The following is a 15,425-nucleotide window of genomic DNA, read 5'->3' on the forward strand; positions in this document are numbered from 1 at the left end:
CACAAAAGTCGCCGCCGTGTTTGAATGTAAACAAGCTCACACACACGCGCACGCACGCACACACCACTCTGTCAAGCCCTACAAGTGGCCTGCACAAATTAGCCTCAGCGGGAGACGCATCGCCATGGCAACCACGTCCCTCCCATCTCCACACAGAAAGGGGAGTGGAGTTTTTGAAAGCCTTTGTTTGACTCCGTGGTGGCAGAGAGAGTGTGTGAACGTCTGAGGACAGAGACGGACGAGAGAGAGAGAGAGAGAGAGAGAGAGACGGGCCGAGCCTTGTGGAAGTTTTCTGTCTCGCTTTTGTCACCCCTCGATATATAAAACCCCAGACCTGGAGCGCAGCGCCGCGATGCACGGTGAGACCTGATGCATGTTGGGAGGTGTTGCGTTCATGCGTGTGCGGGATTTGAGTGCTGTGGAATGATGGCAGATGCAGACGAGGGTCTCCTCATTTCAAATGTCCGTCTGAATTACTTGACATTATCAAGCATCCATCAAAATTTGGATTCTGATGAATGTGTTGGGGATTGGAGTGGAGCTGTGGCAGTAATAAGACTTTGATTGATTTGAGCCTTCTGCTTGAGTGGCACAGCGGAAGAAAACTACCTCATTCAGAGGGGAGATGCAGCCTGACGTCTCCTAATTCATCAAACTGTGAGACGTCAGCTTGTGAGGCTCAGTATTGCAGTGTAACGTTATGATGTCATAAGTCTGATGGTTCCTGTTTGTTGTCCGGTTTAATTGGACTGGAAAGCTTTTAAAATGATGAAGGCTGAATTTTCAGGAAGGAAGGGAAAGGCGTGAGCTGAGCTGCGAGCGTCTGCTCGTGTGTCAGGATGAGTGGGATTTGACCTCAGCGAGCAGAAGTGAGTTTGAAAACATCGCATCAGAGAAAACTGTTGCTGGTGTGATGATGATGATGACGATGAAGAGAACGCAGCTGCTCTGTTCTCGTTGGAACAAGTTCACTCTTTAGGTCGTTCCCAGAAGTTTGTTCTTCAGGCCACTGGTAGAGGAAACATTCCGTTGTGTTTCAAACTTGCCAACATTAACTTTGCTGTTCTGCTTCTTTCTTTTTTTTCTGTTGCGTTAAATCAAACTTTGCTTTCGTTTAGCTGGGCGGATCCGACGGTCGCTGTTCTTTTCTGTTTCATCGTAAAATTTCGCCTCTTTCGCTTTCTGAGTGTTTGACAGTCAAAGTGGCCCCGCTGAGGCAGAGACGCGAACAGAGTCATCGTTTAAAACGATTAATAAATCAGTAATAATAACCATCAGCTGCTTCGGCTGTCAACTTTTACATGACAGGAGGTTGCGGCGCCATCGCCAGAGTGGGTGGGGGGGGGGCGGTGTCACCAGCGTGGCATCTGACTGGGCGTCCCTTTACACAGATAGATGGATGGAGGCGGAGCTACAGCAGTCGCACCTTTTATAATGATGTGTCAACGGGGTTTGTATGGAAATGGCGAAGACCCCTGATGACCCGATTCCTCGCGAATGTAAAACCTCGAACTTAGAGCGCACTTCTCAACACGTCTGGCGGAAGCTGATCTGTCGCCTTGTGGAACCTCTCCAGCTCCCCAGCTGTCCTTTATCTTTTAAAAGAACCCGCAAGAATCTCCCTCCCAGCTTTGTGAGGCTTAAATCCAGCAGGGTCGGGAGGTTTAGTCGGGATTTACGTCCACCTTTGGGCCGGGAACACTGTTCCAGGGATTCTCCTGATATTCAGTGAGGGACCCCCCTGCTGAGCAGCGAGTGTTAATCCCTGCTGGCTCACGCGCTCGGACCCGGACCCTCAGAGGCAGACTGGACCAGAAACACAGAGCTCTCTGGGTTTCAGATGCTCTCAGTCCCTCGTTGTCTGGATAAGTCAGGAATGCCGGGAAAACCTTTGAAGCTTTGAAAGAACAATTCACCCCGTGTTTTTATCAGTATTGAGGAAGTACGTCAGCTGAAGTGATTCGATATCCAAAGCAATATTGGCTGCTGCTCTGGAATCACGACATTTTACACTCAATCTGCAGTAACAAGCCTTTTTAGTTGACTTCGCATGACCCTGAGCCGTTTCCACAGAACTCCTACAGACTGATTTGAATTGTAGAACTTAGAGGCTTTGACAGAAATGACATGCAGCCTGGAAAGCGCGTCCCTCCGGTTCCTCCCGATGGTCGACGGCTCATCCTGAGTTTAGTTTGTTTGCCTTTTTTTTTCACCCCCTCAAGTTCCCAAACCCCCTTGGGGCCAGAGAGCCACGCCTCCTTTTGTCCTCCTCAATGCCTCGAGCTCACAGTCTTTTAGCAGGGAAGTTGTGCTGAGAAAGACACAGGGTTGAACCCCCCGGCTATTGTTGTCGCGCCCTGTAGATGATGAGGTGCTCAGGCTGTCTCCGGATGTTGGTTTACATCGCTGTCAGCTGATGGATGCTTGGCCCAGCCTCCTCCTCACATCAGAGCAGTGACTCTTAAATGAAATCTCCTCAAATGTACAGAAAATCAGAGCCAAGAACCAGAAACGTTACACGTTCCTTCCTGAACTTTAACCCAAAGGATTTTGCTAAAAGTAGTTAGTTTCGTTTCATGTCGTGAGAGACTTTATTCTGAGCTGACGGGGACTTGATGTGCTTGGTGTCCCTGAGTGGCAACTTGTAGTCTAACGTTGTGTTTGGCTGGACGCCCCCCCCCCCCCACCCCACCCCACCCCCCCCCCCCCCCCCCCCCCCCGGCCAGAGCTGCTTACAAGCAGGGACTCAGCAAACCTGCTGCAGGGAGCTGGAGGACTTTCCCACGACGGTAGATGTGTTCTCTTGAGTGTTTCTGGAGCGTCACGTATGTGATCGAACAGGAGGTCAACAGTGTAGTAGAGGGGAGGCAGTGACCGTTACCGTGGTTACTATTTTACATCTTTGCTCCTGTCACACCTGAACACAGACGGGTGGAATTTGATGACAAAAGCAGTTACATTTGTATGGACTCTGGTGGGAAACACTCGTGCTGGCTTTTCATTCTTGTTATTCACTTTTAGAAAGAGTGGAAGGACAGAACGTACCTTTCTGAACTGGGACGTGACGGATGAAGCGAGAGGGCACCCCTCGCTTCGGCTGCAGACCTTTGACTCCGCTTGAAATTGAGTCTCTGAGGGAAAAGCGGCAGACAGAGAGGGAGGCCGTTCTTTTACCAAGAAACTGGGAAAGATTCAGATGCTAAGAGAGCGGCACCTTCAGAAACAGAGCAGCTGATGAGCTGCCAGAACCGTCCAGAATCAGGGCAAGAAAGAGGAAAGATAGAGGTAGAAAGGAACGCCAAGAGGCAGAGGGCAGCTTCCCGACACCGCTCGGCTTTGTGCCGCTGCAGCTCGGACGTATGCAAATGACAGTTATGCTAATGAGGTCTCCTCTGTGGCCGGTGGTCGTTAAAGGGCGCCATTCAATCCCTCCATGGAGATCTGGTGGTGAATCAGCCTCCCTTCATCTCAGCAGTTCAAATGGGCCATCAACAAGCTATCAGGGGGAGATGGGCCCTGAATAAAGAGGGGCATTAGGAGCGCTGTGAAAGCCCCCTCTCATGCTGTGACCCCCGACTCCCACCGAGGTTACAGGGTGAGAGGAGACCCCAGAAACTGGCTTTGACTGAATGCACGTCTGTTGGTAACGATGCAGCATCAATGCCAAGTGTTTCTCAGGGATGTGTGTGTGTGTGTGTGTGTGTGTGTGTGTGTGTGTGTGTGTGTGTGTGTGTGTGTTTAGAGGGATGGAAGTGTGTTATTGACTTGCTGACACAGTTTGACTCCTCCAGCACTCAGCGTGTCCAGCAGCCTCTTGACTGGTTGTCAGTACTGTTGAAGCAGTGTTGTGAGGGCGTCAGACTGCGTCATGGTGACATCACCATCAGCTCACGGTGAAGCCATGTGACCCTGTTACATGTTCCTTACAAGGTTCCACTGATACTCGTTCATGGAACAACCCCTCACCAGAACCACCTCACAGAGCTACATGTGTTTGAACACGGTTTATTTATTGATGTAATTCATGTAAAATGTTTTTCAGCACCAAGATGAGCTCCATAAATCCAATGTATTATTATTATTATTATTGTTATTATTGTTATTATAAAAAAGGTTGTAAAAACAGATGAAAACGATGCTGTAGTGTCCTTCATGGAGCAGATTATCCACAATTCATGAGATTTGAACAAGATTAAACTGCTGTAGAAGAAACTGTCTTTGTTTCCTAAAATAAGAGGAGCGAGCGCCACCACACAGGTGTTTCCATGGTTTCATTTGCTTTTATTTAACCTTTATTTCCTCTGTGTCGTCCTCCAGATGCCTGACCAATTCGACCAGACGGTGGTTCTGAACCAGCTCCGATACTCTGGTATGTTGGAGACCGTCAAGATTCGCCGTACTGGATTCCCCATCCGGAGGCCGTTCCAGGACTTCTGCTCCAGGTGTGTACGGCCAGATAGAGGAAGCTTACGAGTGTCTGGTGCATGACCGGTTTCTGCTCCGAGTTACACTCAACGTGGTCATCGTCTTTTTCTGAGAAATCAAACCGGGCTTCAGAGCTTCCCATCATTTTATCCAGCGTGACGCCTCAGCAGCCTTGATGGCCTCCGCCTCGTGGTTCGCAACTGTCAGAGACTGTGGTGGTGGAAGGAAGTTCAGAGGGATACAGTTCTTGTTTCAGGGCACAGTTAGGGTTCTCAAGTGGAACCGCTGCTCCATTCCCATCCCAGACGTTTTGAAGGAAACGAGTATCAAAGTGATGAAATGTCACAGTTCTAAGCTCAGATGTTGTTCTTGGACTACATGAAGTTCAAGTAGTCGAACAGTAGATGAGTCCATCCAACATGATGACAAGCTGCTGTCTTTCTTGCTGTCCTGGATGCTAATGCTGCCCCCCCCCCCCCCTTACCTTACCAGGTACCAGGTGTTGATGCGAGGTGTGCTGATGCCAGACGACCCCAGGGGGCGCTGCATCCAGCTGCTGCATCTCTACGACAGCAGCAGTGCCGAGTGGCAGCTGGGGAAGACCAAGGTGAGGTTCGCACCCTCAAACACCTCCTCTACCTGCGGTGAGCCGCTCCTACAATCCTCCTAATTTATCGACATGGTCACATGGTGCGTCATCGTCACGGCAGCGGCGTTTTGAGGTAGTCGGGTGATCTCAGAAAATAAACTTAAAGATAGAAAGGGTGAAGTGTTGAGGGAAAACGACACAGACGCCAACATTCTGCATGTCACATGATGCCGATGTACTTTTGAAGTCAAAATCTGTCATCAGCAGAGAAACGACCCTCCTGGGCTCAGCTCTCCGCGTTTAATTGGACTTTTCCTGTCAAACCTGGAGCCTCTGAGTGTTGCGTTGGTTCTGCCTCTGGCTCACGCCGGCTCATCAAAGTTCGCCGCACTGAAAGGCAGAGTGATTGAACGCGAGTTCCTGCTGGCCTGAGTTGAACTCTGCCCCCCTGGAGGCTCAATTTGGCCTCATGGGCTTTTGCAAATCTGTGTGTGTGTGCCTGTGCTTGTGTGTGTGTGTGTGTGAGATCATTGATAATTGAAGTCCAGAGTGCCTGAAGCTGAAAGTCCAGCAGTTATTGGACCGGGTCAGAGGGACCACACCTGCCGCACCTCAGGCCTTAAAGAGATACTATTTTCACATTTAGAGGAGGGAACCGGATCTTCAGTATTGACAACTTATTTCTGAGCATATTCAGAAAAAAGAGAAGTAAAGATTAACCTAGCTGCTGGTTCGAGCTAGCTGACAGGTAGCTGGTAGCCTGAGAGCTAGCTGTGGTTCCAAAATCTAGCTAGAACCGGTTCTTGATTGCCATCTCTAATGCAGATGTAGTAACATGCCCTCCTCTCTTCTCACATGCCTGGCGCTCAAGCGTCACATCTACCAGATTTGCAGCCGTCCCTTTCTCTGTTCCCTCTTCATCTCCTTGTTTTGTTTATCTGTTGGCTACACGAGGACACACTGACTTCATCCAACATGCTCCGTCACCTGACAGCCTTTGTAGCGCCTCCATGAGCTCAGCGGTGTGAGCACCATATTCAACAGGGACCCACAAAGCGGTTCCTGCTGCTGTAACCGCCACTAAAGCCTTAAATCAATTCTGTCTCTCTCCGAAGGACTCGTCTACTTTGTCCTGCTGCCTCTCAGTGAGATTTACATCCCGCCGGCCTCCCGCTCCTTTCAGCCGGCACATGTCCTCACTTTTGTCTGCCAGTGTTTTTTTTTTTTTTTTAACAGCCTCAAACTTAATTTCCTGGAAGTGATGTGGGCTTGCTGAGTCCTCCCTGGGTTCTGGTGTCTCTGCGGGGCTGACCCGTCACGGGGAGAACGGCTCCCTACAGGCCTCTGCAGCAAGAATCAAAAGTGCACTGAGGCTTAGGGAAGCTTTTGTGGCACTAATTAGCATAGTAATGATTTTAAAAGGATTAGCTGCTCGATTCATCGGGGTTGTTAATATGTGCGCTCGTACACGAGGACACATGTTTAAAGTTGTTAAAAGGAGAGAGATTTGTGGAGGGGGGGTGGGTTTAATCACGTTACAGGAAGAGAACAAATAAACCGGCCCGTGCTTCTGCCTCCTACCAGCAACGTGACAAACAAGCGACAAGCACGTATCCTGAAGAAGACAATATTTCCATGAAGGTCTTGCAGAAAATTCCGCCATATTCTTGTTGACATGCTACCAAGGCACACGCCTCAAATGTCTTTTGCCCTGATATCAATATCCTGCCAGGTGAAATAAAAGCTAAATAGATCGTGTAACACCAACGGAGTGCTGTCGGTGGTGCCGATCCTGCTGCTGTTACAGAATGCGCGTGTGCTGTTCGGCCCCGCCCTCAGCTGTGTCTCACAGGCACACCTGCACACATGCTGCTGTTGCCATGGTTTTAACCCGCCCAGCCAAACCAAAGAAAGTCGACCCGCGTCCTGCATGACCGAAGCACCGTAGCTCAGATTCATTAATCATCAAAACAAGAAGCAAGTGAAACCAGGCAGAAACCCAGGAGAGGCTGCGTTATTCCTACACCTGTCTGAGCTCACCAGCCTGTGTGTGAGGAGTTCTGACGGAGCTTTGGCTGAAGGACCAATTAAAGGTCCGATGACTGTCGGACCACACCGGGTTTCACCATGAATGGTCTAAATGCTGCAGTTTAAAGCACCTTACAAGGGTTTTTATCATGTTTTTATCTGCTGATCAGCAGTGTTTGCATCCTGATTATAAAGAATTAGTTGTGTGTGTGTGTGTGTGTGTGTGTGTGTGTGCGTGCACGCACGCGTGTGTGTGTGTGGACGCGTTTGGCCATGTTTCCGCATTAATTAAACTGCTCATTTCGTGACGTCCAAATCACCTCAGCGAGTTTACATTTCCCCCCCTGAAAATCTCATTAGTGTTTTGCCGCTGAGTATTCATCCTGTTGTTGCTCAGCCAACACACACACACAGGCACATGCGTGCGTGCACACACACACACACACACACACACACACACACACACACACACACACACACACACAGCCCATCATCCACCAGGAGAAAGGCAATCTGTACTCCTGGATCCCTGCAGCAGCACACTGACATTTCCCTGCCGCCCCTCTTGCCGCTCCCATATCTCATTTCCTCCCTCCCTAATCGGATTAACCCCGGCGGCTCTCTGCGGGCCGCTTTCCCTCTCAAAGGGTGACAGCTTGGCCGCTGTAGCAGCAGCTGCACTGGTGCCCGTAAGATCGGCCTTTTTACTGAGAGATGTAGCTGAACTCACTCGTGGGAGTAAGCGGAGGTCTTGAGGAACAAAGGAGCGGCTGCTTGTTCGGTTCACGTGCAGGCCCGTTAGGTTCAGTCTGATAAAGACACCTGTTATAAAAAAAAGAGGGACGGGCCTTTCTGATGCTGTTCACTCCTGATACTTTAAAGCATCTCGTGTGTACGAGTCCATTTAGTGGAAGTTTGACACAGAACTTACAGACCCACAGAGGCCGGATGTCTGATATCAATATATCAACTGCTGGATAGATTGGATTATTTTAATCTGTCAAAGGTTTCATTAATCATTTGTGACGTGTAATCATGTAATCGTGTAATCATGTAATCATGTAATCATGTAATCATGCTAATTGAGGCAGTTTAACAACAAACAAACTTTGATCATTTCCAGTCTTGTATAAATTCAGTGAAAATTCATCTGGGCTGATGGCTGCAGGATGTAAAAGACAGAATGAGCACAGGCTGGAATGATATCAGTAATAATAATAATAATGATAATAATTATAATACATTCCTTTCAAAGCAATCAAGGAAAAACTACATTACATCTCCAAAAAAAGATCAAACCCAAGTAAATAAAAGGTTAAAATGTCATTATTCTGATACATGTTTATTTGTTATATAAATTCAAAAGTAATGAATTAATTTTTTTCCATTTGCTTAATGATTAATGGCATTGTGACTGTGCTCCGCAGTAACAAGACATTTCTAGTCTTTCTTAATTGTGTTCTGGATGGCCTGAACAGGGGATTCGGATCTGTCAAACAGGTCCACGGAGCCAGAACTGCTGATGGGGGTTTTATCTCATTATATCCCCCCCCCCCCTAAAAAAAAAAAAAAAAAAAAAAAATCAGCACAAAACATTTGAAAAGAGTGATTGACAGTTTAATCTGTGATTAAAAATAAAAGAAAATTCAAAGACTGAGAGAAGGAGGTGGATGTTTAGTGCATCTCTGACTGGTCCTCCTCCCACATTTACATACTCTACAAATCGTACAAATATTGTACGAATTGTCAGTGTATACACACACACACACACACACACACACACAGACCCGTGGTGTGTCCCCTCTGTACTATAAGTCCTCCCGGTTCCTCTCCTCAGGTCTTCCTGAGGGAGTCTTTGGAGCATCGCCTGGAGAAGCAGCGGGAGATGGAGGTGCTGAAAGCCGCCATGATCATCCAGGCCCACGTCATGGGCTACATAGCCAGGTAGCAGTCAGTATGTGGAGCTCACAGTAACTCATAGCAGGAGCAAAGTTCAGGTTGGCTGAAGGCGTCTCTGTTGGCTCGCAGGAAGCAGTACAGGAAGCTGCTGCAGTGCATCGTGGTCATCCAGAAGAACTACCGCGCCTTTTACTGGAGGAGGAAGTTCCTGCTCCTCCGCTGGGCAGCACTCACCTTCCAGAAGCGGCTGCGAGGTCAGCTGGCCCGCCGGGCTTACAGCCAGCTGCTGGTGGAGAGGAGGAGGAGGGAGGAGGAGGAGCGCCGCAGGAGGGCAGAGGAGGAGATGGAGAGGTGAGCTAGTCGGGTTAAAGTTGCTGGAATTGTCTCAGACATCCAACCATTTACAGAAGCCAGAAGCTGTTTCTCAGGGTGAATGAATCCGTGTTTCGTGACAACCTTTCAGGTTCAGAGAACGAATCGAGTTGACAACTGCCCTCTACATCCATCCATACATCAATCCATCCATTTTCTTCCGCTTATCCTGTTAAGGGTATTATAGCCTATCCCAGCAGCCTTCAGGCGAGAGGTGGGGTTCACCCTGGGCGGGTCACCAGTCCATGGCAGGGCCAACACATAGAGACAGACAACCATTGGCTCTCCCAGTCACACCTACGGTCAATTTAGAGTCTGGATTAACCTGGGCCCCTCTTGATGTCTTTGGACTGTGAAGGAAGCTGGAGTACCAGAGAGAACCCAGCAGGAACAGGGAGAACATGCAGACTCACACAGAAAGACCCCGTGCTCCAGCCGGGGCTTGAACCCGGAACCTTCTTGCTGTGAGGCGACAGTGCTGACCACTGCACCACCGTGCCGCCCGTTCCCTCTATGTCACCACACTTGTCTGATGCGTGGTTTCTTCCACTGCGCCGAATAACAGTTTAGCAGCATTGAACAAAGCACAGTGATGGAGGGGACGCGGGCAGGAGATGTCCGTCCCTCCGTATCAGAGCTGATGGCCTCTGTTTGACTCTCCCGTTGTTTGTGTCTGCAGGGAGAGACGGAGGCTGGAGGCTGACAGACTCGCCGCAGAGGTACGGGGACACACATTCATCAGGGGAACATGTACTGTTGAGCCCTTACAGTGTTTTATTTAGCCACAGTTGTATTCAAAGAAATAAAGCAAAAATTACTTTACTAACTTTTAAGGGACAGATTCCATAAAACCTCTTTGACTGGTATTGCAAGACCGCTTTGTGTTTCCTGTTTCAACCATGAGTCAAGACCTTAAACCTCACATGCTGCTTATTTGAATCTGACCAATGAACTTTAAGAGCTACACGGGGTTGTTTGGGCTGGCGAACATCAGACAGTCCTCTGATCTGTGTCTGTCTGTCCTCAGGCCGAGGAGCTCAGGAGACGCGAGGAGCAGGACCGTGCTGAGGAGCTAGCCTCTCTGGTTCTGGCTCAGTCTCAGACCGCTGTTGCGTCTGCCGCATCAACGAGCACCGTAGAGGAGGTGATTTCATCAGAGACCTTGGAGGAAACGTCAGAAGAGGAGGAGACCATCCGTCCTCATGAGGCGTCTCAGGTGGAGGAGATCCTGCGACTCGAGCGGGAGATTCAGACGCTGCAGAGGCAGAAGGAGCGCCAGGAGCTCTCGCTCACTGAGGCTTCCCTGAACCGCCTGCAGCGCCTCCGCGACCAGGAGCTCCGACGGCTGGAGGATGAAGCCTGCAAGGCGGCACAGCAGTTCCTCGACTCACTGAACTTTGACGAGATCGACGAATGCGTGCGGAACATCGAGAGCTCCTTGGGAGTTGAAGAAGGGGAGCCAAAGGAGAGCGGGCACAGGAGAGGCCACGATGAAGAGGAGGTTGATGAAGGATTTGGTGCTGATGACGAGGCCTTCAAGGACTCCCCGAACCCAAGTGAGCACGGCCACTCCGACGGCCAGCGGACAAGTGGGATCCGCACAAGTGACGACTCATCTGAAGAGGATCCGTACGCTAACGATGGGGTGATCCCTCCACTGCCTCCCACCACTGTGCTTCACCAGCCGCTGCCTTTACCACCCCCACCCTGCCACACCGCCTCGTCCAGCGGGGACTCAGCCTACTGCCACCCCCAGGCTTCCTCCGAGGCTCAGTCTGACGACCTGGTGGAGCTCATTCCACCAGATGAGGACTCAGACTATGACCAGGACGACTACGATGAAGGAGCCATTGTGTCCAGCGGCAGCTTGGCCTTCTCCAACCCTCGCAGTGGGCAGTGGTCTCCGGATTACCGCGGCTCTGTGGGCACCTACAACAGCTCCGGGGCGTACCACTTCAGCTCAGAGGGGGCTCAGTCATCGGTGGGTGAAGTCCAAATCCAGACATTTATCTCAAGCCTCTCTCGTCCATCCCAGTCAGTTTCTGGAAAACCTTTCAGTGATTTTCATTTCAGTTCCCACGTGCAGCTCCATTCAAGAACATGCCTGGCTCGCAATTGTTCACACAAACACGGGAATGCTGGTAGAAAAGAAAATGCCCTGACAGTAATAGGGCAGTAATCTTCCTGCTTTTATTCACCCCACATGCTTCCCTGCATTTTCCATGTCATGTTACAAGGTCTTGAGGTAGGAAATTGCAGGGCAGATTTCCCAGGAAATCTATTCTGGCTCTCAGTCACACATGACACCTTCCTGGTAAAATACTGGAACATTTCTGGGAGAGGCCGCATGTATGAATGAGGCTTTTATTCCCATTAATCTGTGTTATTGCTTAATTCATGCTCATCAGCATATCAATGTTTCTGAGGTCCGTAAGTCCTGTGTCTGAGGACCGTTGTTATACCAAGCCGGCGTGACACGAACGTCGTCATCCGTCTGGTCATTTGTGAAGTTTTTCACAGGAAATCTTTTTTCCATTTGTGCACCAGGAGAGCAAGAACACACTAAAGACAAAAAGCTGATTGGAATGAATTACAAAAAGCGCACCTGCTAATCCTGTACGACTTGTGTGCGGCTCCCCTAATCCCCTTGTTTTTGTTCCAGTTTGAGGACAGCGAGGATGACTTCGACAGATTTGACACGGACGACGAGCTGTCGTACCGAAGAGATTCCGTCTACAGCTGCGTCACGCTTCCGTACTTCCACAGTTTCCTCCACATCAAAGGTGATTCCCTCTTTATGCGTCTCACACAAATTAAGCTGGTTTCTCCAGAGACTAGAGGGTTAATCAGTAAAATCCCTCCTGCTGTGATACCCAAAGCCCCAAAGAGCTTTTGTTCTGTACATGAGGCCTCGTCGGACGAGGAATCCATGTCTGTGCATCAGGTTGAGCTGGAGGACACTTGAACAACCGACTGAGTGAAGTAGGTGATAAACGTGAGTGTGAACATGCGAGTAAAGACGCGTTCCTGTGCAGGTGGGCTGATGAACACGTGGAAGCGGCGCTGGTGCGTGCTGAAGGACGAGACCTTCCTGTGGTTCAGGGCCAAGCAGGAGGCTCTGAAGCAAGGCTGGCTGCACAAGAAGGGAGGTGGCTCGTCTACGTTGTCCCGCCGGAACTGGAAGCGGCGCTGGTTTGTGCTGCGCCAGAGCAAACTCATGTACTTTGAGAACGACAGCGAGGACAAGCTGAAGGGGGTCCTGGACATGCACAGTGCTAAGTAAGGACGGCAGCACTGAGAGACTTAGAGGTTCTGCTGTTGAGACTGAGACATTAATACAATAATATCTACATCATCCCCACACAAACTTAGTTTTACAACTGTAACAGACCTTTGGGATATTCCAGGGTGATGATGTCAGATCTCAGTGTTTTTGTCTTGGTCCTCCCACCTGTAGAGAAATCATTGATAACACGGGGAAGGAGAACGGCATCGACATCACGATGCCTGAGAGAACCTACCACCTGATCGCTGAGTCTGCCGAGGACGCCAGGTGCGTTTGGATTTTAGTGATGAAACTCGTGTGTCCTAGGTCAAGAAGCAGTAAGCTCCACAAACAAAGACCAACAAGGATAACTGATGATAATGACTTGTGTTAGGCTGCAGTTTTATCTCAGGGATGCTGTCAACTGTTGAAAAACGGATAGAAAAACAGCAAAGAAAGTTAAAGGACTCGATGATCCTGTCAAAGACTTCGATTCTTCACCCTGAAATGTAGCTAATGTAGCCAAAAGTGGCTACTGTGACCGCATGGGTGGATTTATGTACCCAAACACACCTACACGATGTTACATCTGTAGAGAACACAGTTCAAACCCGAGAGTTAAAGGCCTACATCTTACCATGTTATGTTACATGTTATTATCTGGACGTAACATGGAGCAGATGAACTCTAGCCCTGAATGCGTCTGATGCAATGAGGAATCAAACGCATTTTAAGATATTTTGTGTCAAATTGTTGCGTATAAAATTCCAAATGAGATTACCGGAGAAAACTTGATGCAACACGAAGGCTGTTGAACTCACAGCGACAGCGTCTACCAACATTAACGGTTCAGCTGAAGAGCTAAAATGTCTGAGGCAAATGTAATGAGAGCGAGGACGTCAGGCTACTGATAGGCTGCTCTCACTACCCTGATGTGTTGATGCTGACAATGACTTGGTCTCCACGGTTACAGTCAGTGGTTCAGCGTCCTGAGTCAGGTCCATACTTCCACGGAGCAGGAGATCAGGGAGATGCACGACGAGCAGGCAAACCCTCAGAACGCCGTGGTGAGTAGCAACGCTCACGTCTGCTACTGCTGCTTGTTCGGTTCTGCTAGAATGAGATAGAAGTACACTGAGGTACTTCTCAAGATTCTACTACATCTGCGAGAGTGAACTAAGTGTTAGAGAGAGAGGCCCACAGTAACATCAACTACCTCACATACATTCTCTCTCTCTCTCTCTCTCTCCCCCTCTCTCCCTCTCTGTCTGCAGGGTACTTTGGATGTGGGGATGATCGATTCGGTTTGTGCATCAGATAATCCAGAGAGGTGAGGACCAACATCACATCTGGTGTTTTCCAACATTCTCACGCCGGGTTCGACAGGTTTTCTGTAACCCTCTTCTCCATGTTTGGACCAGTAACTCTGTGTGTGAACCGTTGCAGGCCCAACTCCTTTGTCATGATCACCGCGAACCGCGTGCTGCACTGCAACGCCGACACGCCCGAGGAGATGCACCACTGGATCACTCTGCTGCAACGCTCCAAGGGAGACACCCGCGTTGACGGACAGGAGTTCATCATTCGAGGTGACCGCTCTGCAACCTCAAATCATTTTAACAATTTCTCCTCATCGGTGTGTTAATTCAGCCTGTATTCATGTGCTTGGTCCAGCTAGCAGGGGGTAGCACCACCTGTGCTAAATAAGCTGGCGTGGTTTGGGGGAGGGGCAGGATGTGTGTCACAGACCTGCCGTCTTTGGGGTAAATGCATTCTTGTCTTCTTATAAGCAGTAGGTTGCCGCACTGAGCCGGATGTTGCCCATCAGGCTGTAGATCGGTGATTTTTCAAGTTGTGTTTTAACTCAAAGCACTTGATAGCACCGATGCTAACAGCTCAGCCCTGCTGACCTCCACCACCTCAAACCTCGCTTCCCTACAAGACCCCAGCTGAGGACTAGAACCGCTTCTCTCTGTGGGGAAGTGCTCCAGCGACTGCATCCTCACTGGAACATCATGTCTGCGACGCGTCTGTCTCTCAGTTCTGCTTCATCCTGGTTACAGCTGTTTCTTGTCCCTGCAACAGGCTGGTTGCACAAAGAGATGAAGAACAGCAGCAAGATCTCCCTGAAGCTGAAGAAGCGGTGGTTCCTGCTCACCCACAATTCCCTGGACTACTATAAGAGCTCAGAGCGCAGTGCCCTGAAGTTGGGAACACTGGTGCTGAACAGCCTGTGCTCAGTGGTTCAGCCTGACGAAAAAGTCTTCAAAGAGACTGGTGAGACATCCGTTTAATTTGATTATTCAATTAAATTTAATTTCAGTGCGGAGCTGAACAGTTGCCCTCAGTTACATCACCATGTCTCATTTCCTCTGGCACTTCATCCCGTCGTCTTCTCGCCAGGCTACTGGAACGTTATCGTGTACGGCCGGAAACATTCGTACCGCCTCTACTGCAAGCTGCTGAACGAGGCCGCACGTTGGGCCACCGCCATCCAGAATGTCATCGATGCCAAAGCCCCTATAGACACCCCGACCCAGCAGCTCATCCAGGACATCAAGGTAGTAATTCTATTAAAAGCCAAAAGAGGGCGATGCAAGTAATCACTGAAGTGATGCATGTGCTGTACTTGAATGTGATCCCTTGAGAAACATCACTTTCCATAACAGGGTTGTGAGGCAGACTGGACAGCAGCAGTTAAACCAAGGAAGCAAGGAAACGGCTTCCATTAAAGTCTTAGCGCCACCTAGTGGTAGCAAGCCTGATGAAACAAACCTTGAATTTAGGTCTCATGGACTCTTTGCAACAGCAACACTCTCCAGACAGGGTTCAGCATCAGATGTAGTC

The 15,425-nt window shown here is 49.6% G+C and overlaps 1 protein-coding gene across 2 annotated transcripts in view; it reads left to right on the forward strand.

Moving 5' to 3' along the window:
* myo10 (myosin X) overlaps positions 1–15,425 on the forward strand; it is an 82,674-nt gene that overhangs the window by 59,435 nt on the left and 7,814 nt on the right. For both annotated transcript variants that reach the window (XR_015115951.1, XM_086204411.1), the window contains exons 20-33: positions 4,318–4,442; positions 4,918–5,032; positions 8,880–8,986; positions 9,071–9,292; positions 9,993–10,032; positions 10,341–11,294; positions 11,976–12,096; positions 12,349–12,592; positions 12,771–12,866; positions 13,552–13,645; positions 13,853–13,908; positions 14,025–14,167; positions 14,664–14,855; positions 14,982–15,139. Coding sequence is in view for 1 of the 2 variants with exons in the window: in XM_086204411.1 (XP_086060537.1) it covers positions 4,318–4,442; positions 4,918–5,032; positions 8,880–8,986; positions 9,071–9,292; positions 9,993–10,032; positions 10,341–11,294; positions 11,976–12,096; positions 12,349–12,592; positions 12,771–12,866; positions 13,552–13,645; positions 13,853–13,908; positions 14,025–14,167; positions 14,664–14,855; positions 14,982–15,139 (2,667 nt within the window). In the remaining variant the exon portion in view is untranslated. The remainder of the gene's footprint in view (positions 1–4,317; positions 4,443–4,917; positions 5,033–8,879; positions 8,987–9,070; positions 9,293–9,992; positions 10,033–10,340; positions 11,295–11,975; positions 12,097–12,348; positions 12,593–12,770; positions 12,867–13,551; positions 13,646–13,852; positions 13,909–14,024; positions 14,168–14,663; positions 14,856–14,981; positions 15,140–15,425) is intronic.

The sequence above is a fragment of the Aulostomus chinensis genome, chromosome 5 (genome assembly GCF_037954235.1).
Source record: "Aulostomus chinensis isolate RoL2024-O1b breed Wild chromosome 5, RoL_Achi_v1.0, whole genome shotgun sequence".
In the NCBI taxonomy this organism is placed as follows: domain Eukaryota; kingdom Metazoa; phylum Chordata; class Actinopteri; order Syngnathiformes; family Aulostomidae; genus Aulostomus; species Aulostomus chinensis.